The 22,088-nt window shown below is 35.2% G+C and overlaps 4 protein-coding genes across 8 annotated transcripts; 2 read left to right on the forward strand and 2 right to left on the reverse strand.

Annotated features, from left to right (window-relative positions):
• Positions 1-356: 356 nt before the first annotated feature.
• On the forward strand, positions 357-4,262 carry LOC145203832 (uncharacterized). Of its 5 annotated transcripts, none has more exons than XM_080076150.1 (11): positions 358-1,034; positions 1,265-1,429; positions 2,140-2,242; positions 2,305-2,498; positions 2,765-2,890; positions 2,986-3,111; positions 3,391-3,519; positions 3,570-3,707; positions 3,766-3,830; positions 3,929-3,985; positions 4,056-4,262. In XM_080076150.1, exons 1-10 carry the CDS (start codon positions 875-877, stop codon positions 3,980-3,982), a joined length of 1,260 nt encoding a protein of 419 aa, XP_079932276.1. In that variant the 5' UTR covers positions 358-874; the 3' UTR covers positions 3,983-3,985; positions 4,056-4,262. The 5 variants fall into 5 exon arrangements, with proteins under 5 accessions (XP_079932280.1, XP_079932276.1, XP_079932277.1 ...); XM_080076151.1 differs by having other exon boundaries at positions 360-1,034; positions 3,582-3,707; XM_080076152.1 differs by lacking the exon at positions 3,766-3,830 and having other exon boundaries at positions 361-1,034.
• A 2,452-nt stretch (positions 4,263-6,714) lies between these two features.
• Positions 6,715-12,153, forward strand: LOC145203831 (guanine nucleotide-binding protein-like 1). The gene is made up of 14 exons (XM_080076149.1): positions 6,715-6,988; positions 7,139-7,261; positions 7,331-7,486; positions 7,789-7,940; positions 7,998-8,069; positions 8,296-8,426; positions 8,500-8,570; positions 8,626-8,733; positions 9,160-9,258; positions 9,608-9,736; positions 9,933-10,111; positions 10,349-10,502; positions 11,452-11,592; positions 11,657-12,153. The coding sequence occupies exons 1-14, from the start codon at positions 6,919-6,921 to the stop codon at positions 11,947-11,949; spliced, it is 1,878 nt and encodes a 625-aa protein (XP_079932275.1). The 5' UTR covers positions 6,715-6,918; the 3' UTR covers positions 11,950-12,153.
• A 623-nt stretch (positions 12,154-12,776) lies between these two features.
• LOC145203834 (U6 snRNA-associated Sm-like protein LSm2) lies at positions 12,777-14,613 on the reverse strand. The gene is made up of 3 exons (XM_080076156.1): positions 14,458-14,613; positions 13,761-13,919; positions 12,777-13,284 (listed from the first exon to the last, which is right to left on the reverse strand). The coding sequence occupies exons 1-3, from the start codon at positions 14,458-14,460 to the stop codon at positions 13,159-13,161; spliced, it is 288 nt and encodes a 95-aa protein (XP_079932282.1). The 5' UTR covers positions 14,461-14,613; the 3' UTR covers positions 12,777-13,158.
• A 50-nt stretch (positions 14,614-14,663) lies between these two features.
• Positions 14,664-21,589, reverse strand: LOC145203827 (uncharacterized). The gene is made up of 14 exons (XM_080076146.1): positions 21,472-21,589; positions 21,175-21,281; positions 20,335-20,625; positions 19,884-20,077; positions 19,287-19,410; positions 18,535-18,778; positions 18,036-18,158; positions 17,557-17,747; positions 17,086-17,229; positions 16,444-16,527; positions 16,209-16,367; positions 15,727-15,844; positions 15,454-15,611; positions 14,664-15,145 (listed from the first exon to the last, which is right to left on the reverse strand). The coding sequence occupies exons 1-14, from the start codon at positions 21,572-21,574 to the stop codon at positions 14,804-14,806; spliced, it is 2,382 nt and encodes a 793-aa protein (XP_079932272.1). The 5' UTR covers positions 21,575-21,589; the 3' UTR covers positions 14,664-14,803.
• Positions 21,590-22,088: the final 499 nt, after the last annotated feature.

The following is a 22,088-nucleotide window of genomic DNA, read 5'->3' on the forward strand; positions in this document are numbered from 1 at the left end:
GTTGGTCATACAAATAACATGTTACGGGGTACGGACGTAGGCTTGTGATTTACTTTGTGTAAATGAAAATGGGTTGTTTTAAGAATGACATGCAAACACATCAGTTGTGATGTTCACGAACTTCGTGCAACGTTTACCACTTGACTGCTTTCTTTAAAGTGGCAGACAAAAGCACCACAGAAACAAAATACAAATCAGGCTGAAAATATGCCTTATAGCTGAAATGTTGACGTACAATATGGAAGTCCATGAAACACAGATACAACAGATTTTTTACTGATATTGAACGGTCGATACTTTGCACTATTTTTTTATCCAACATTTGAAATATTGCAGATAAAGCAGTCTAATATCGGGTCGCAATGGTGATAAATTGATTGGGGGTTGTGAACGCACCGAAACATACTATCGCGTTTTCTTATCTTTTACAGGTGTTTCTGGTCAGTTTTGTCTCTTCGGCTTTCAGTTGAGGGTTGGTCGTGATTGAGATGCCTTGTTTAATTTTAATTCCTTTTGAGTCGCCTTTTTTAAACACTGAAGATGCTTGCATAAGCGAAATATATATGTGTTCTTTATAATAAAGCTAATTGATTTGAGCCTTGAAACAAACGTTGCCAAACTTGTGATATATAATATGAAAGGTAGAAATCGTTACAACAATGGTAACAGAATAGGAAATATCTCCCAGAATCAACTTACTAAATGTAATTTTTTATGCTTACAATCGCTGTGTTGCAAAAACATGTAAGGAAATAGTTAGTCACAAAAGAAGAACTACATGACAACACATGTAGTGCCTTACTATATTATGAACGGATGCATTCCCACTCACAATAAAGCTACACAAACGGATATTACCTTACTTGTGTTGTGAATGATATCAGCGCAAACTTTAGAAACTGTTCACATAGATTTTTATGGAGAGATAAACATGCATGTTGGATTGCTGATATGTTTCATGATAGCTGTCTATTCCGGTTCTACTTTGGGTTTTACTACAACCAATCCATCGTTTGACGCATACACTCCAGTTGGTAAGACATAAATGCAATTTTCTTTTTTATAGCATAGTCTACGTATTTTGTGCATTTTAAAATCGTGTGATACAGAAAGGTACAAATGTCTTGACGTTTTTTTTTTAAAATGTGAAGTTTATAGATTAATACACTAGTTTGAAGGGGTATATATAAACCTTTTTAAACTCCTTTCTTTTAAAGTTTTTTTTCCTATTTGCGTTTGTTTAAGCAAGTTGTTCCGTTTTAAGCAATCTTCAGTTGTGGAGAAGACAACCCTTCTATTGGTGAAGTTATTGAGCTTACTGAAATATGTGGGAGTTTGCTTTCGCCATGCTTCGGTGTCCGCAATTATCCGTTGGAGATCACGGAAGGATTGCGTCTTTGGTGGATAAATTTTCCCCAACCTATAGCTGGTAAGTCTAACATACTCCTGTAAGATGTGGTGATATACACAAGCGCCAGTGGTTCTTAACCTTTTTAGGATGGTTTCCCACTAAAGTCGATCACCAACTTCAAATTTCGCCCTCTGTTATTTTTGTAAAGATGTTTTGTGCTCGACATTAACAAACACTTTGTTATTTTTTTTTGATTGAAATACTTTTGCGAAGCGATTTGGCGGGACCACATAGGCTTAGTGCAATGTTATTTAGTTTGAATAGTGCTACTGTGAGAGAGTAAAAGTGTGTTGGATATTGAAATGTCCTCTCTGTTGCATTACTCATTTTTTATCACAATCAACAAAGGGAAGGCATTTATTCACGCACAACAATGTCTGTGATGTAACAAACGGCATTCTAACACTAGGTGGAACTAATCTTACATGTTGTTGCGAAATAATTGGTGTAAGTTAACTTTTAACAGTTAATTCAAGGCCCGATGTGACCGGTGGGCCGGAGTGTGGTTACTGCGGACTTACAAAATTTCCCTCTAAATAGAACAAATTTCCCACTATTGGGAAATTTCCCACAGGTTAAGAACCACACTGCACTAGCCGAATAAGCGAAATCAAAATAAAGGAGCCAACTTCCCCTGCTATGCAATAACTTTTGCCTAGCAACTACTAATGTGGTATAACTCATGTGGCACATACTGCATGTTGTTCAAAACATTAAAATTTGTGAAGGTCTTCGTCTTATCGCACACAACTTTGAAACAAATAATATCAACGCTATTTTGTACATTGGAAGAACGGTTGTCTTGCCAACGGGGATTTTTGGCGTCACCAGGTAAAAAATGTATCCTTATCCGTCCAAAGTTTTAATGTTAATAAATTTGTTGTTTTGCAAAGGGATTTTGAAATTTACGGAAGTCTATCCGCTGGTGCTGAAAGTTCTGCAAATCCGTTTACATTTCTGAAAAACGCAAACGAAGCTACAAGAGACGGAAACAAATTTTACTTTACGAATGTCGAACCGTTCTTCATGAGCTTTTATTCGTCACTTGAACCTTCGGATACAGGATTCAATGTTTCTTACTGCCTCGGTAACTGCAAGCTATATATGCGTATTAGTTAGGCTACCGCTTGTCATACGGATTCAAGAGTTTTGACTGTGCATTGCGCGACACATTATATAAATGTATGTGACCGAATTAGAGTATGTATAACTTTTAGGCTCTTACTATTTTTATTTAGTCAGTCACTATTTAGTCTTTTTTTAAATTAGTCATCCCAATTTAACCCATGTTTGGATGCATGCCGTTGCACAGGTAATAGGCCTATAGTTCTAATATGGTGTTCTTGTTGTAAGATGTTGACGAATGCACCGATTCTCGTTTCTGCACCAATAGTGCAAGGGGAACTTGTGTTCGTGAAGGTTTTGAAAAATATTCTTGCAACTGTAATGATGGATACACTGGTGCACATTGCGAATGGGGTAATGGAATTTTTCCTTTGTCAAAACAAAATCTTAACTGTTTTAAGTGGCGTTACAGAAAACAACTTTTGAAACTTTACCTGCTTGTTTGACAGATGTAAATGAATGTTTACTTAATAAGTGCGACCCGATAGCAAAGTGTATAAACCTCGAGGGAACTTTTACTTGCACATGTCCAAATGGCTACAGGGGAAATGGAATAGTAACCGAATCATGTAAAGGTAAGCAATATTAGACAATGTCGTGGGTTAGCAATATCTGAACCTTCAACAGCCGCCATGCATACTGACGATAACTGCACAAATTGGTGAAAGACTCGAAATTTGAGAGGACTGTCTCAATTGCCAACAGAATCAGGCAGTAAATTAGAAAGTAGGAATATATATTTCGCCTAATAATGGCACCATCAGTTCCTGAAAAACGCAATAGATCAATATTATATTATGTTGCTTATTTGTAATTAACATACCTCTTTATTGCTTTTGACTATTTCTCTGTAGATATTGACGAATGCGCGGATAGTACATTAAACAACTGCAGCGTAACTGGATCAAAATGCACAAACATACCTGGAAGCTTTACTTGCTCTTGTTTAGTGGGGTACATTGGAGATGGAAGTAACTGTATCCGTCAGTTGCCATTATTATTGACAACGTACTTACATAAAATATATAATAAGTGGTTTGTTTAGTTGTCGACGAATGTGCTGCGGCCTTATCCCACCCCTGTCATCCAGATGCTAAATGCATTAAAAAATCTGGAACTTTACAATGCGCATGCAAAATTGGATTTGCAGGAGATGGTCTAACTTGCTCAGGTACACTTTTTTGTTTAATCGTTTGCAAGTTAAGACAAAAACATGCAATCGGTTTTAGCTTTAATGAAAATGGCTCCTCAAACAGCGATCAGTTTTGGAATAAATTCTTCCCATGGTCAATTGGTTAGTTAACATTCATATTAGCACAAACTAAATGAAAAAACAGCCATCATCTGTCCATGACCAATTTTTCTTTAAAAAAATCAAAACATTTTTGGTAGATATTGATGAATGTCAGATCGGACCACCTGTTGCTGCACCCTGATAGTAATTAGAAGGTATGATATATACAGTTACATTTAAGCCTATGGCTCTATTTCACCTAACTGAAAAATAAATGTTTTTCAGTTCAGTCAAAATGTGGAGGATTTGAGTGACAATAGATTGCAGTCTTTCTTCTTTTCATTGTGCTTTATCAGATACAAAGATTGTATAGCTTTGATTGCAACCTTTTAATAAATTTATCAAGTTTGTTGCTTTATGATGTCGGTTGAACTACTTGCTGATTATAAAATTTGCTTTTATTTCCACATTGACCGAATTTGAATGATTTGACTTTGTGTTTGAGATTCTTGGGCAGTACATTACAAATTTCTCCTCAATAAACATTTTAGCCTAGTAATCACTATTCTGGAAAAAAATAACATCAAATACCTAAAAAGAAAGAGAAAGAAAATCCATTCCAAACAGCATAGATGTGTTGTCCAAAATTGAAACCAATGCTGCTTATATCAGGCTCATAATGCCCAATGGCAATATGAAAGAGAGCTTGTTTTATGTATATGTAGCAAGCTGAATACAGCCAACAAATATCACATAATTCATCTTTTACAATTCTGAATATTTGAATGTAGAAAGAACAATAACATTTTTGAACTCTATCTTCAATCATGTAATATAACAATTCTTCTGTATTCAAAACTAGCTGTCATTGCACTACATGTATTGTTTCAGGGTAGGCCTTGTGTTTTAAAGTCAGGAAATCTAAAAGAAAAAGCAACCAAAAAATACAATGTTTTACAAAATATGTTTACCTTTTTGTAGTCTGATAAGAACAACTTTGCCGTTGCATTGTAAGTCAACTGTATCATCTATCTTTGGAATCATTGAGTGTGTTACCATTGGCCATTCTCTTCTTTCAAAACCATCACTGTCACCGATTTTTTTAGGATAGGAAAACTGTTTAAAGTAACTTTTGCGAACTAAATTTTAGCTCTGTCCATGGATGTCTATGACAATCCAGTAAATTATAATTCAAAACACTTGAAAACAATGATAATAGCCTACTGATATAACATAGTTTTTTTTTTTTTTCCACAATTTACTGCCGAATCTGCCAGAATATTTGTGAACACATTCATGGTTAAAGGTATTAAAATGTCCAACTTTTTGTTCCTACAATTGTTCCAACATTCTGCACTTACCGGTAGTCAGAAATTTCCAAATCGCAAAAATGTATTAACAGTTATGCAAAAGTCAAGTGGTATCCCATATTATTAAATCAATATATATGTGTGATAAATAATCAATAAACACTTGTTATCTTTGTTGGTGTTGGTGCAGCAACAGCATCGATTAGTGCAATATGAAAACGAAAATTGCTTTTGTTTGTCCTACTGTTTTAAACCTTATTGCTACAAGCTCACTTTGATCAAGTTTTGAAGATGGCAAGTTGCAAAGAATTCGTTCAAACATTGATGTATTACAAGCATTTAGCAAAAAAATATTAAATATCATTAAAAAAAGCATATCATTAAATAAATATCTTGAACAAAATCGTATTCAGCGTAATCTTAAAGGCAACTATGGTAATTCATTCAATGACAAAAGATAAAATTTTTACAGATTAGCCAAGTAGGGTTCAGTGAATTTAATGTAGATTGTAGAACCCAAATCACTTTGCAAACATAATATACACTACCGTTTTTTATAATAAAGAAACCAAATGTTGCAGAATTTAGCTTTGTAGAAAATACACATTCATGTAAACAATTGTAATTAATAAAGCTCATTTCAGTTATAATTTGTCTAATACAGTGGTTCCCAACCAGGGCCCATGGCCCCCCAGGGGGGCCACGAGCTGTGTCCAGGGGGGCATGGGCGTAGATTCACAAGAAACACCCACTAAAAGTCATTTTAACTTTATTCCCGAATTTAATGGACTATTTCACATACTATTTGTTTATAGTGAGGTTTATCATGCTCATTTACTCTATTTGACCTGTTTAAGGCCAAAATTAATACCACATTCCAGTGTGAGATTGCTATCTACATTTTAAGGGGGACACAGCTCCTATAGGGTTACTTTAAGGGGGCCACGAGGCCAAAAAGTTACTTTAAGGGGGCCATGGTCCACGAAAGGTTGGGAACCACTGGTCTAATACTTTCACTAGAGGATTTTGAAAACAAGTCTGTATGTGTTTATTTCATAGTATATCAAGCTTATTTTTCATTCGGTACATTACCGACCTTCTACTTAATCAACTGCCGACTTACAGTACCTCAAAACGTTCTTTCATTGAAAGTAACAAAAAAAATTTTTTTTGTTTCCACAATTTGTACATTTCATGGTGTCTAAAATCGTGATTTTATTGTGATCATTTCAACCTGGCATTTTTATGGTGGTGATTCTGAAACTGTCTCGCAGCAATGAACTACGAAAAGAAAAGGTGTTTTTTAACGTTGCCCAAGAATCTGAACTGACGCAGGAACTTGTCCTTTAAACTATTTCGTTCCCTAAACTTTCTTTTCACGAAATCTCTAAATATAAGTCCAAAAAATCATGAGAAACGAATTTAGTTTTACACCTTGCAGAACACGAACCACAATGACAAAATCAGTAATCTCTGCGCATGCGCAATATGTTGCAACATTCATCGTCATAGAAATCGTGGAAACTGAGAATTGTTTTCTGTAGACTCTGCGGTCTCATTTGCAATGTATTTGACTGTAGCAAAAGATGAGTCAATTTTTGTTTTTATGTGTTAACGTTATTAACCGGAAGTCTGTAAATCTGCAGTATACCAACCATATTGGACTATACATGTGTAAATTTTCATGTTGATTTGTTGTAGAACATCCGGGCTTAACACAACCTTGACACAAAACTGCCTAAAATTGTAGCTGAGTTACACTTTTTTTGGGAGAGATTGTGAATTTTTTCTGCAGGCACAGTAAAAGTCCTGCTAATTGATGAAATATTCTTTGGCCAATGCCTAGAAAGAAACCCTACAGTGGTAAACAAAAGAAACAGCAACTAAAAGAAAAACGCACCAAGAAAGGTAAATTTGCATTGCCAAATCCATTCACTTCATGTCATACTAGTTTACAGAATTTATAGTTCTTGTGTTTACAAATCGCTTGCAAGTTGTATTACAGGTTTTTGTTTTACATCCAATCTGTGGCTTGCTATAACTGTTGCCTGTTTTCAGGGTCTTCGGACCACCATTTAACCAAGTCAAAATGGCAAAAGTCAGCAACTAATTCCGAAGATTCTGCCAGAGAAGAAACCAGTCTCAACTCTTCTTTGAAAGTGCAAACAGCTGAAAACACAAGTACAATATCTCAGTTAATGTCTACTGACATGCACTTTCACCCACTTTTCACTGTAAATTTCTCTCAAGGTAAATACAACCCAGAGCGTTATCGATTGAACTTCCGTCTTGAATCAAGGTCTGAAATCGAGCGACGAAAACATGAGGCACAAACTAAGCCTATTCAGTTTGTGCCAGAAAATGTACTTGAAGCAAATATCAAAGAAATCTACCAACCTGGATCAGGTGTGTCTATTTGTTTTATGTTCTAGTTACATTTTCTGGCATTTTTAAAAGTATATATATGTGACTAAATGCTGTCGGGTATAAAAGAAACCCAAAATAGCTCAACGTTTCAATATCCTATTGCCTTCTTCTAACCAAATGATATTTTCAGCACCAAGTATACCAAAATTGAGTTAAGTTGTTTTAATCACCAAGCAGTAATTAGCTGCACATTGCAGAAACGTTGTTCGTGGGACATTTTATGAGGGCCCTAACAGGATGAATTTTTTGATTATATTATTATGTGTGTTTTGCAATTACAGAACTTGACATGCCAAAGCGGCCTAACTGGTCTTACAAAATGTCTAAGGAGCAACTGGAAAGCAGAGAAGCATCTTACTTTCAAAAATACTTGAATGAAATTTACAACAAATTTGGTGACCAAAACCTGAGTTATTTTGAGCACAATCTTGAGGTCAGAAAAGTATAATTATCTGTATGAAGTGAGCTTCACACCTTTTATTTGTTGCAGACATGGCGTCAGCTCTGGAGAGTTTTAGAAATGAGTGATGTTGTTGTAATGGTGACAGATGTTAGACATCCCGTAAGTTCTTGTTTGTGACTGTTACAGTTTTAATGAAAAGAAAAAAAAGTATTTTCTAACTTATATATACCAATATGTATACATACTGCAATAAACTGGCATTAGCCTAAACACAAAACAGTATTTGAATCTTTCAAAAGAATTTACTTTAAACATAAGTAAATGTCACTCCATAAAGGCACTAAACTCACTTGTGTTCTGTAATAATTTTCTTGTGACAATTTAGGTGCTACATTTTTCCCCTGCTTTGTATGAACATGTTGTTGTGGAATTGAAGAAACCTTTAATTTTGGTGTTGAATAAAATTGACCTTGTACCAGCGTGTGTTGTTGCTGCTTGGACATCATATTTTAAAAGGTTTGTTTCAAAATAAATAGGTTACCCATGTTTTTAATCTCTCCTTAGAAAATTGAATATTTTTTCTATTTAGTTTATTTCCACATTTGCATGTTGTTTGGTTTACATCTTTTCCAAGCGACACAAGAAGACTGAACGCAAAAAGTAAGTAAAAAATGCTTTTTAAGAAAACAATTTTGATTTATGATTGCTTTTGCAGAACAAGAAAGTCTCCCAAAGCGTCTTGCCCCCAAGAAACGGATTTACACCACACAAATAGGCCCTAAGGAACTTCTACATATTTGTCAAAGCATTTGTGGTGACAAAGGTAACACACATTATTTTGGCAATGAAATGTTTTTGTTTCATTATCAACAATGTCCCTGTCAGACCTAATGGTAGTGCTGTAAACTATTTAGTTGTTTTTTTTCCTTTGAAGAAGTTATAACAAAAAAACATTCCAATCTCAAAAATAGTAATGAACAATTTTGCAAAATTTGTGGGCACAAAGATAATGTCAGGTTTGTATTACCAATAGTGCAAAACATAAATTTTACCAGCTGATCTCATACACAACATGCAGCACCACAGTTAATCAATGTATACTACCTAATTAGTTGTGCTGAAACGTAACAGGTCAATTGAAGAGAAATGATAATGTAAAAGAATTTAAACTAGTAAAGTGTAAGCAACCATGCACTTCAAATTTGTAATATATCAAAATAACAATTAATAACCTGGACTTGCATTTTAGTTGATATGTCATCATGGGAAGACAAGATTGAACAAGATCTTGGTAAATTAGGATTCTCAAGTAATGACACATCGCCTGCTCACCAGGCATCCTGTGGAGGTAGCTATATATAAATGCCATACTATTTTACCATATACCATGCCATTTTTCAATGTATGTAGTTTGAATCATATAAATGTTAATAATGATGTAATAATGGAAATCTCATTGTGAAATATTGTTGACAATATAACTAGTGAGTTTGCTAATTTTGGCATTAAATTTTAGAAATTGTAGAAGTAGCATAATCATTCCAGCAGCTTTTGGCATTGTCTAAGGCACAAACATAATGCAACTTGCCCTACAAACTGAGTATAGCAAGAGACCTACATAGTACTGTTTATATGAATCTTTACCGTAGCGCAAAATACAATTGTACAATAGAGCCCAATACAACCATGTTTTGCAGATGGTAGTGACAAGCACAAAACATTGACAGAGAATCAGCAAGCTTTAAACTATGAAAGTGGTGATGGAGAAATAGATACCAAAAAGACAGAGGCATTTGAAGATGGAAAGTTAACAATTGGATTTGTTGGTATATACAATGTGTAAATGCAACACTTTTTAATCAATATTACCATGTCTTAATAGCAGCAATATTTAGCAAGACATACATTTTTTTTGTAACAGATTTGGTAAGATTTCACATGTACTTAATTTTCACTAATCCTACATTTAAAATTGTGGTACCATACAAGTTGGCATGTTTTGAATTTGTTTATGTATTGAAGGTCATCCGAATGTTGGAAAGTCGTCTCTAATGAATGGTTTAATTGGGCGAAAAGTTGTCAGTACATCGGTCACACCGGGACACACAAAATACTTCCAAACCTACTTTTTAACCCCAACAGTAAAATTATGTGATTCACCAGGACTTGTTTTTCCATCTCTAATAGACAAACAACAACAGGTAAAACCAGTAGCGCAAAAGTCGGCTTTTCATGTTGGGCTACTCTAAAATATGCAATTCACATAATCTATTATAAGTTTATTTAGATTGCAAATTTTCTAATAGCCCTTTTTAGTTGGTGTAGCTGGTGCACAGTGGTGAAATTGCCTTACTGTTGGCATTACTTTGGACTACAATCCTATAAGTTTCATATTACAAAGCCCTCAAGGAATATCTCACAAACCTTTGTTATTGTAGGTATTGTCTGGAATATACCCTGTTGCGCAAGTAAGAGAACCATATACTCCTGTGGGATATCTTGCTTCTCGCCTCAACTTGGTAAACATACTGAGACTCAAACATCCAAGTAGCGATGCATCAGAAAAGTGGACACCATGGGACATTTCTGAAGGTTAGGATGTTTTTATTAGAACTACCATATTTTTAATCTATGGTTAGGTTTTTTTACCCTAACATTTGTGCAGCGTACATTAATATATTTTCGATTTCCCTGCATTTTTTGATGAAATTTGTGTTTAATATTGTTGCATGTAGACATTTTTCCTAAACCAAAAAACAGTTGCTTATAATATATAGCGGTCTACAGTCACAATACACACCTAACAGCTGGACAATCATTTACCCTAAAACCCATCTGCAATTTTAAGTCATAAATGTTCTTTTCAGATGTCACTTGCTTTCCATTAAATATATATGCCTATAGCAGGGTTCCCGTGGGTATGGAAAACCTGGAAAAGTTATGGAATTAAAATCTGTATTTTTAAGGCCTGGAAAAGTTTTGCAAAGTCCTTGAAAAAGTATGTAATTTGGACACTGTTTTACCCTAAAAATGCCAGATAGGGATAGGAATTTCAAATCACGTAACATATAAATATTCGTTGCAAGTATGGTAAATTGGCTGCATCTACCAAAGCCTCTTCACTAGTTTTATGAAGGGAATAGCTCGATTTTTTTGAATAAGGTTATGGAAATTTGTTTATTTTCCTTGAAAAGTTTTGGAAAAGTCATGGAATTTGTGAACGAAAATTGTGCGGGAACCCTGCTATAGTTGAATGCAGTTTTTATTGTTGTGGTGCAATGCTGCTTCCCTTATGGTCCCAACTTGAATGGATAATCAAGACAGCACTGCCATAGTATAACTATTCCCCTAAAACAGCTGGTAATAGTTTAACAGTAAAAACATTCAAGCAACCAACTGGAAATCAGTCAATGCATTGATTACATACCCAGCCTCACCAATCATTCTGGGGTATACTTGAAGAACCATGTATGGTGTTACAGAAGATAAAGTTGAATTCCACACTATGATTGCATGTCTAACGTTTTTCAATTGTTTGCAGCTTGGGCCAATCAAAGAAACTACAAAACAGCGAAGGCTGCCAGACCTGATGTTTACAGAGCTGCTAACAGTATTTTGCGCATGGCTGTGGATGGGAGACTTTGTATGTATATGAGACCCCCAAAATTTGCAGAAGAAAAAGGTATGGCCTGTTTTAAATAATCATTTGCCATGTAAAGCCAATCACTTTATGTTGTCTGTAAAAGGTATATGGGAACAACATGAAAACACTGTCGGACTTCTCACTTTGCGCACAACTGGTCATTTTCATGGCAACATTGCATGTGATTCAGATGGAAGGCCATTGTATTTGGAAGATTTTGTGGGTTACAGTTCAGAGTCAATTGCAGACAGCAACTCTATGTCAGGATTTTCAGAAGATTCTGATCCGGAGGACTATGATACTGATGACACAGATGGAAACAAAACATTGGATCAGGATGACTTTGATGTAATGGAAAACAAGTTTTCAGCTCTGGCTATGATGGATGATGAATAAAATTTATGCCAAGTGTTCAATGTTACTCTGTAAATACACTCATGCCTTTGTAAAGTGTTATCAACATGCAAAGTTCAAATATGCATGCTGTGTGGTGTATATTTAAAAGCAATAGTGTTGTGGTGAGATCATCTAAGACTTTTGTGGTTGTTTTGTTGTGTATTCTTTGTTGGCACTTTGGGAAAAAGAAAAGGTACTGCCTAATTTTTTTGTCATTATTTCATCGACAGAAATCAGTGTCGCATTGAAATGTTATCGATGATCAGATGCTATACGAAATTCCTACAAAACCTAATTTTGCCAATTTCCAAACTACCACAACAATTTGGGATGACTGATCACCATAGAAATGTATCATATATTTGATTATTAGGTCATTTTCCTGGTACTGTATTAGGATATTAGATACATGTTGTGATAATAGAGGGGTTTGGCTGAAACCGAATATTCTGTAGTCTTGCTAAACAAATCGTTTGTGGCGTCATGCAAAATGGTACGGTATGCGCTTGAAATGAAAACAAACTTTGTTTACCAGGCATACATTTGTGTTACACAACAGAATAGTGTTTTATATCAAGGTTAAGACCTCATTGAAAAGAAAAGAACACTTTACGCTTTTGAATTGGTGTTCATTAGATTTGGATTTAGCTGAATCACAACAAATTATGAACAGAAAGACAACCTTTAGTGACAACATAGTTCCACTTGAAGCAGCACAGTAAACTCAAGTCTCAGGATTAAAAAGTCAAATTCCCAATTCCAGGATTTTACAAAAATCCATATGATAGCACACCTGATGACAGGCAAAAGTTTAAATCAAAAACATATTCCAATATGCAAATTTATTAAACAATGAATTGTGATGACAACTTTACATGCAGGCACACCTGTAGACTTTTATGAGAGTGGATTGCGCCCAAATATAATTCATTTAAAGTCTACGTTATTAACAAAGAATTTGTTTAAACCACATACTTAATAATTATAACTTTAATCAAGTAGTAATCATCATATGGGCAAAAATCCATTTCAATTAAATGCACAATTGAGGACAAAATATAAAAACAGCAGTAAAAAAAGCAAAAAACATAAAATTTGAACTAGGGGGGTGGATTTAGTAACCAAATAAAACATCCACTCTTAAATTCTCTTAAACACGAGAATATCTGGCACTGGCAGTGTTTGTTGACAAGACAAATGCCAACATTTTCACTGTTTGCTTTGGGCAGCTTCTTTTCTTGCTGCGTCTTGAAGCAATGCTGTGTCAACTTCATCAGCTGGCAATTGAACATATCGCACAACAGAACCTCTTATGAAGCAATTTTTTACTGAAAGCTACAAAAAAAATCCCTTTGTTAGTACGTTTATTGTCAACTTTTATTGAAAAGTCTTACAACAAATTAAAAGCAAAAAATTGAAGTCCTATACCATTTTTTTGCTGTGAGCTATAAAAAAAATGATATCTCTTGCTTATAAAATTTATTATTGACTTTAATTGAAAAGTCTTTCATCACATAAATAGCAAAAAAATTAAGTACTAAATCACAGCAATTAGCAAGAACTAATTACAAAAAAGAGCAAAAATATAAAACTTTTGTACATACATTACCAAATGAATAATTTTATAATTAAAATATATTTCTTAAACATTCCTAGAATCATACCAGGCAGTATACTTGATGTGTTCAGAAGATTTCAGTAATCTTAACTAAAGTTACATAAGCAATAAAGCAAATATTTAAGACTAGTTTTCCCATAAATATATCCAAGGGTTCTGAAAGCAAAGTGTTATTTGTTTTTCAAATCCTTACCATGTGTGGATATTTTTCAGGATCAGTAACACTAATGTCCTGTAATTTGATATTCAAGTATTGGTCGACAGAGTGTAACGTTCCACAAATACTCAAGTCATTTTTTAATTCCACAACAACATCTTTTCCGACCAGGGATTTGAAAAAGGAGTAGAACAACTGTAACACAATGAACAAATATTTAAAGGTTACATTTATTTTGTAACAAAAACGAAAAAGTAACCAAAAAAGTGTGTCATATTGTTTAAAATACATTTATTGGTCAAGTATGCTATGGGGTAATGTAAGTAAGAATGATGACTGTGTGAAATGATTTGTTAATTTTTAATTAAGTTTCAGAGCATTAGCATGAAACACTATGGATTAAAAAGAGTATGTTCCAGATGGAAAAGAATCACCTGTACAAAAGATAAATCTTTAAAATTCCGTGTTTTCCCTAATAAATCTGGTATGTGAATATGTGTTAACTTTTTGTCGCAACTAAACCAAACTACCTCAAAATAGATTAATCTAGATAAATTTCCGAAAATAACACAATCTTAAATCGTTTGTGAGTAAATAACTTTAAATAAAATTAAATGATGTTGTGATGAAAAATGTGTTTTAAAAATTGATTTGAGGTAACTTTATGCTGAAAATTTTTCCAAAAATGTGTTTGGAATTACTAAATGAAACTAAGCGGACTTCTGAGACTTACCATTATTCCCAAATCTCTCGGTCTTGTTTACAATAAACCACAAACACAAACGTTTCACAAACGTTCCCTAACTTTGTTTTGCATTTCAGCGGCAACGCTGCTTGCCTTGAGTGGATGAGTGAACGGTTTTGTCAAAAAAAGGCAGAAGGTAAACGAAACTTTTCCTTCAAAATTAGTTTGTATTCATACCAGTGGTACGCAACATATCATTGTGTCTGCAATAATTTAATACGCAAAAAAACAAATATCTGTACACTTAAAACAACTTTGATTTGTAAACAAGTACACACAAAGAACTGCTTGAAGAAAATGCAAAACAAACGACGGCATACTATTCAATTCATTGTTAACATGCACCGCTTTGTTCAATAACTTTGTTCATGTCAATGGAATTTATGCCCAGCGATAATGCAGGCGAGGTTTCCTGTAATCTGTAATCGTCTTGTTCCACGTCAACAAACATTGGGTTTTCTATAACAGAGGACACATCGTTGCCAGTATTTGATTTCCATTGAGCAAAAGAAATTTCCTTGGGAAAGAACTCATCTATTTCTTGTTGTGGTGCCGATACAAAGTAGTAATCGTTATTGTCCAGTTTAGGAACCGCATTCCACCAAATATCTCCGCGTGACCACATGCGAGGGTCTTCATGAACCACATAAATCACATTTCGGACAAAGGTAAGGTTCTAAAAAGGTGTCAAATGTGCAGGTTAAGTTAGTGATAAAGAAAAAACTTAATAACTATGGCAGGAATGTTAAAGCATCGAGTCAATAAATGATAAGCTGCATACAAAGCACACTGTTTTGAAGATCTTATCAACGCTGTTGGTGACAAGAGATACAAACTAGAGTGCCGTTGGAAGGCAACACTATAGCCAATACGGTCTATCTCTGGTCACCAGCTGCCTTAAAGATGCCTCACAGGTCGAAACGGTGTCTGCAGCTTACGGCAGGAAATAATATAAAAAGCAATGGAGCAACATAAAAAACGTACCTGGTGTGGAATTCCACCCGGTCCCACAGCTCCATTACAAGTTCCAAACACTCTATGTCTGCTAATGTGATTAATCATGTTGTTACTTGCCACGTTGTTTTGTCCGCAGTGAAAGTTGATGGCAGTGTCGTACAACCGATAGATCCAATTGTTTTTAACTGTTAAACAAAAATACATTTGGTGATATATGCCCAGCAGTTGTAAAAAAATATTTTCAAGTTAGAAGGAGCTAAAAGTTTGGAATAGCTTGTTTTTATTATTATTGATGTTTACCTGTTAGTGAAGACACGGCAGTATCTCCGTAAACTCCCATAGCTCCGTAGTAATAAGCTTGCGAGTGGTGGATTGCGTTGTTGGCAATTAGAGCGTGAATATGACAAATTGACATGTTCTGAAAAAAGAAAATACGCAATAAAGAAACCGTTTGTTTGTGTTGGCGTTAAAACAATGGATACTACGTTTGAGAAAAGTTTATACAAGCAAAATTGTGTGAAAATGCTGACGGTTAGGGCTATTAGGGTTGGGGTGAGGTAAGAAAAACAACAATAAAATTAGTTCCTAGCCCTATTTTCTACTCCCACTGTCAATTTAAATGACTGTAGGGCCTACTCGCCATCTATGGGTATTTGGCAACTTTTGTCTGCTATGAGTTCGTCTGTTATTAAATCTACCGTTCGAATTACCCCACAACTTTCAAGGTCCAAATAGGTAAACAAAATTTTATTTTTGTTTATTGATCACAATTATAAATCAACCTGCTTGACTCCACAGTCCTCCATATTCGATGACAAATAAACTCCTGCAAAGTCGTTAAGTATCGCTTCCCCGTAATTGTGGATATTGTTGTCAGTTACGTAGAAAACGTACTCGTCAGGCTGGACGTAATCCAAAGTAAACACCTTTTGCCAGCCCACCTAAAATACAACAAATATGTCAGTCAATCGTAGTTTGTAGTTTTTAAGGTATTGTTGGACAGTTTAAAATATTTACCCTGATTCCGGCGTATGACGTATGACTGACGTCATTTCCTGTGACGCGGATGTTTCTGACTCCTTTGACGTGGACGCAAGATGGCTGTGAAAATATTTTAGACTTTTAATATTTAAATTAAGTAAGGTAGTAGAAGACTTGCAATTTGAATTTCGGCCAATTGACAACTGTCCATTTAATGTCCGTTGCAATGAAACAATACGCTGTAGTTAAAGCCATCTGTATAATCAAACCTAAAATGAAAACGTTACTAGGCCTGTAACGGTCTTAGTATTTATAGGAATTATAATAACATATATGGACGTATTCGGTTTATCGCATAATCTGTTTAATTGCACAGAGATCAAAAATCCCAGTCGGTAGCCTATTGTTGGAAAAATTGTTCAGTACATGTCCAGTTAAGTGCACTAAAAACGCTTCGCAAACTGGCGAATATCCGAATTTGTCTGTAGCTGTTACCGGGTTTGTGGGACATATATTTTAGGCCTATACCATTCTCAATCTAAAAAATCCAAATGGATGTCCTGATAAATGCGTAAGGTTAATTGGCGAACAAATCAATTTCGTCGCAACTATACGGTAAAGTGTGAATTCGGGCCTAAACCAGAACCCTTGCGATTTTGAATTTTTTTGCTATTTTACCTGAAACATTGATGAAACCCCGCAACCGTAAAAAGTGTTTCCATGAACCAACACATCTCGGTTTGCGAACTCATCATCTGTGGGTCGACTCAACTCAACACTGACTCCTTGGTACCCGACGTCTCTGAACAAACTGTTGGTGATCTGAAAAACAATTTCACAATGTGTTGCATTATATTTGAGACATTTCTGTGAAGAATGCAGGAAACGTCAAAATATTTGCAAAAAGTAAACTGGGTAAAATTTGGCTTTGAGCGGTTAAATCTATACCATCATTAACTATCTGATACAAAAGGGTAATTAGGGACACTTTAGAGGTCTTTAGCACAACCACATGTTTACGTATCAACATAATTTCTAACATCAAATTCACACACATATATAACTGAATTAGTATATCAGGAAGATAGGTGTTTTTAGTCCTGCCGGACCAAACTGTTAAAAAATTCTAGCTGTATTTTTTTATTGCACCTTCAAGCCGACTGTGTTTGCAGCGTAGACTGCTGTGTAGCCCATGTTACTGAATTCACACCGGTTGATGCGAACGTTTCGACTTTCTTCAACTTCTACTGCAGCGGGTTTTGAATTGTAACCTTCAAAGTTCTTGTCGTGTGTGTAGGAAAATTGTAAACCACTGAATGATACGTCATTCGTCCTACGAACTGCAAAAAAATGTATTTTAATTTCTACGATTTCTATGGGAAAATGTCTCAAAGGTGGAACAAACAACAAAATGCGTGGCGTTAGTTATACCCAAAAGGTTAAAAAAACAAAGAATGTCGATTTTAACCACTTTTCAAGCCATTCAATTTATTTTCGTAAACAAACATGTTAGTAATCAGCTTATATTAAACATAGGTCTTTAGTACGAAGGGTCTGTTCGTTGGTAACGTAGGATATGTCAAATATTTTTCGATGCAAAATAATAAAGAATTTACTAATGTACTAACGTCGAAACAATGCAGAATTTTGAGCAATAAACACATCTTCCCGCTCCAAGGCGCCCTCTGGTGGAATTACGAACAACAATTGCCTTTCTTGATCACAGTAAAATTCACCAACCGCATCCAATTCTACAATAAAACATTCAAACATTGCATTATTCAAAACTAAGCTTGCACTTTAGACAATTTCTTGGCTTTATGAATAATTGGTTTTGCAAATTGTGGTCGAAAAGTTCCTAGTAGTGTCATAAACCCTATAACCTGGCGTAGGCTGTGTCAACGTTTGTAAATTTAAACTCTTGGTGAAAATGTAAAATATTAAACCAATAAATGTTTGGTTTTAAGCAATAAAAGTACGAATTTATTTTAGCTTGACTTATTTTTCTGGCAATAAACCATGAAAAAACCTGCATTTTAAAAATTCAGACCTGGTTTTTAAAGTCTAACCTTAAACTAAACAATAAACTGTTCACCCTTGTCACAAGTTCTCAGCAAGTTGGTTTACCTTCCATTATGTTTTCAATTACATATCGGTATCCAGAAGGCTTAGGGTGCATTCCAATAGGAAAGCGTAGTGGATGTTTGAAACGCACAATATCATTTTCCTCGTCTACAAAAGCGATTTTGCTCCTTTGTGCGGTCCATGAGTTAAACACAAGAACCTCCCCGCGCTCTAAAGTCCTCCAACTGCGGCTTATATCTCCGGAACGGAATCGAAAACCGTGTTTGTTCTCATTTGGGCAATGCATCTGGCAAAATAAAAATGTTATTTGTTAATTTTTTTGTGGCAAAGAGCTGCTGCTGTTAGGCGAAATATTATGTTTAAGACGAGCTGAAGATTATTACACAGCCCAAATGAGCCCTGGAGCATCTATACAGACCAGTCATCACGGCACACTCATATAGAAATTGTAGTACGTCCGGCCCATTAAAGGCGTCATACCGAATCAGTCGGTCACCGAACATTCACCATGTGGCAAAGCGTAGGCAAGAAAAATATAGCCCGCGGTGGGATTCGAGCCCACAACAGGAGTCTTTCTGGGACAGCAGATATAATTTCTCCCAAGAAAAACGTTTCATTGAATCGTTATTTCAGACCAGTGGGGTAAATTTATATGCCCTTTAAAAATCTATGACTTAGCTGTTTAGGATTGAACGACAAATATAAAAAAGTTGACATATGTGCAAAACATTGTTTAGTTTTGATGTATGTTGTAAATTTAGATTTCAACATATTGTCAGCAAGCTATTCCCCACCTGTTTAAAGCCACCCCGGCCCTGGAAATCACATTTGTCTGTTGTTTCAAGAAGTCCTGTCATGTAAAGATAAGGTCCAGACCCAGTCAAATCGTCACCTGTCCATCTGGCGATGTTTGGTTTTCTACACGAAGAATGGGTTAAAAATACACAAAGCCATGCAAATGTATGAAATAAGATTTACTATTAAAATATGCATTTTAATCTATATGTCCTGGCACTCAAAAGCATGTAAAGATTTACCACTTTCAAACAAATGTAAGTATGTTGTTTTTTCTTAGCAAAAATGACTGATAAATGGACTATAATTCTAAAAACTATTTACAAACAATCTTTCTTAAAAGCCGCGTGCCTACACAATTGCACGAATTAAAATCCAAGCTGTACATATATTGGTCTGTATGACTAAAGCTTGTAGCTTACATCTAAGTTTCTCAAATGCTTTTTATTGCATACGCGTAAGATTGCGTAAGAGTAAGAGTTTGTTTTTTTTGCGTAAGAGCTTGTATTGCGTAAGAGCTTGTATGTAGCCTATGTCGGGATACATGAAAGGAAAATTAATCATTGCAGAAAGATCATTTAAAAAAAACATTCTACCTTGCACGCAAAAGACGTTTGTTGCCTAGAAACACGTGATTTGAACAGGAGCCTTCAAACCGTGAAGCGTAGATCATGGGACCATTTGCCGCTTGATTGAATGGGGAAAATCCAGAACCCGGAAGTCGGCGGCCACCGATGATTTTTGGTACTTCCGGGTCCGTGGGAAAACTGACCAAATGTGTATGGGCATCCTGTCAATAGTCTTTAATTAAAAACTCATTTACAATCACTTAAAACGTAGAAAAATAACTGGGATCACAATTAAAAATTCAACTACAAAAATGGAAAATAAATTCGTTTTCATAACGTAATGAGTAACTAAAAAGTATAAGCATCATTTACGATTAAAGGCACTTTGAACTTCATACAACGCGAAAAAACGTCATAATTCTACAGCTGAAAATTTTAAACTAATCTACACCTAAAATATAAAAATATATTAACATACCCTATTGTCGAGGATAATTGTTTCATCCACAAAATATGTTCCCGTTTTGATAAACAGCGTCGCATTCCGATTGCTATGACGTCGGGCCTGTCGCATTTTCGAAAGAGCGACACCCAGCGACCGAAAGGGACCGACGTCGTTTTTTCTGTGCACCGGAAATTTTCCGTTCCACTCATCCATTCCATTTTCGCCATCCAGGAAGAAAACTTCATAGTTAAAAGGATTGAACGGAATTTCGTCTTGTATTAATCTTTTCGGGCATGTAGAGAATTCTTCGCCACGTGCAAAAGCCTAGAAAGTCTATAAGTTATCACTGTGTATTGAGACGTTATTTGTGTCTTGCTTTTATAACTGGGTTGATTGAGGCCCATTTAAGTTGGCTTGTTCAGCAATTGATACCTGTTGTATGTTGCTTTGCCAAACAAAACCGCCAGTATTTTGCGATGAAACAAATTTATACTGCACCGTTGGTAGACGCTTGCTACGGTAAAAGTTATTTCAAGTTGTAGATTTATTTGCGTGCCGATCGAGGTTTTAGGTGCTGTATCACTCATTTACATTTGTTTGAGTCTTAAAGCCCACACCAGTAACAGTATTTTAGAAAAAAAATCGAATTCTTACATACAACATATCACCCAAAACTTAGTATAAAAACGTTTGCTGGGCGGGAACTGAACCCGCCGTAATTCAGTTTAAGTAAGAATACACTGGGATGGGATGGTTAAAATGCCCGGGTATATACACTGGGCCCCCCTATTTTTTTGGTGCCTTCACCTTTTCAGCGAAAGCTATTCGGATACGATAAGCGATAAAAACTAAACTTATGTCTTCCCAACTTACCGTCTTTGCAAGGCCCAGCATTATTAAGCATCCGATGATTGAAGATCCAGGCCGAAGCATTTTGATTTTATTGTTTGCAAACAAAACAGCGGCTAAACTGCAAAGTTCTGTTTAGGAACAAACTGTTAGTTTAAATTTACTACGAATTTATGCAAATATAATTGGTGTAATTTTTCTGGGTAAGTATTCTAAATTATTTTCAAAAGTTTTAGGTCTTTTTTTCAATCAACTAATATATAGCTAACTTGACTCAAAATTAAAATTTGCAAGAATTTAAAAATTTAACATACAAATGACCTGTAAATCGATCAATCCTAAGAGACCTCCTCACAATATGCGTGTTTTCTGATGCTGAAAATTCCTTGGAGCTGCTGTTACTATCAAATGGTGCTGGTAACATTACGAAGAGCGCTATTTATATTGCACCATCTTCTTTATCACCTGTCTCCAGGAAACTAGTGTGTGCTTAGGACAAACAAACTGACATTAAAATCTAGGTTGTCACATTATCGTAACGCGGTCACAGTAGTTTAAACCATTTAACAGGAACCAATGGTTTTGTCTTATCTATTTTGTGTGTTAATGGTTCGCCTGGTTTAGGGTTTACAACTGTTGGCCTTTATCACGATTTATTGTTCATTTTTAGGATGCATTTGAATTGGATTATAATTTGTTTCTTGATGAAATGTTTTCGTAATGCCCAGACAAATTGTTGGTTCTAATTAAATGACCATTGTTTAATAAAAAAGAATAAAGTATCTTGGTTGCATTGCACATATTCTTTATCTTGTAATGACGCTTTATTGATTGTGTAAATTTCCGAATGATACGGATCGCATATTGTTTGCAGATTGCAAAGGTGCCAATGGTACGTGGCCATATAACTATAACAGTATCTCGAAAAATAATTAAAA

Source organism: Phallusia mammillata, chromosome 8 (genome assembly GCF_965637545.1).
Source record: "Phallusia mammillata chromosome 8, kaPhaMamm4.hap1.1, whole genome shotgun sequence".
NCBI lineage: Eukaryota > Metazoa > Chordata > Ascidiacea > Phlebobranchia > Ascidiidae > Phallusia > Phallusia mammillata.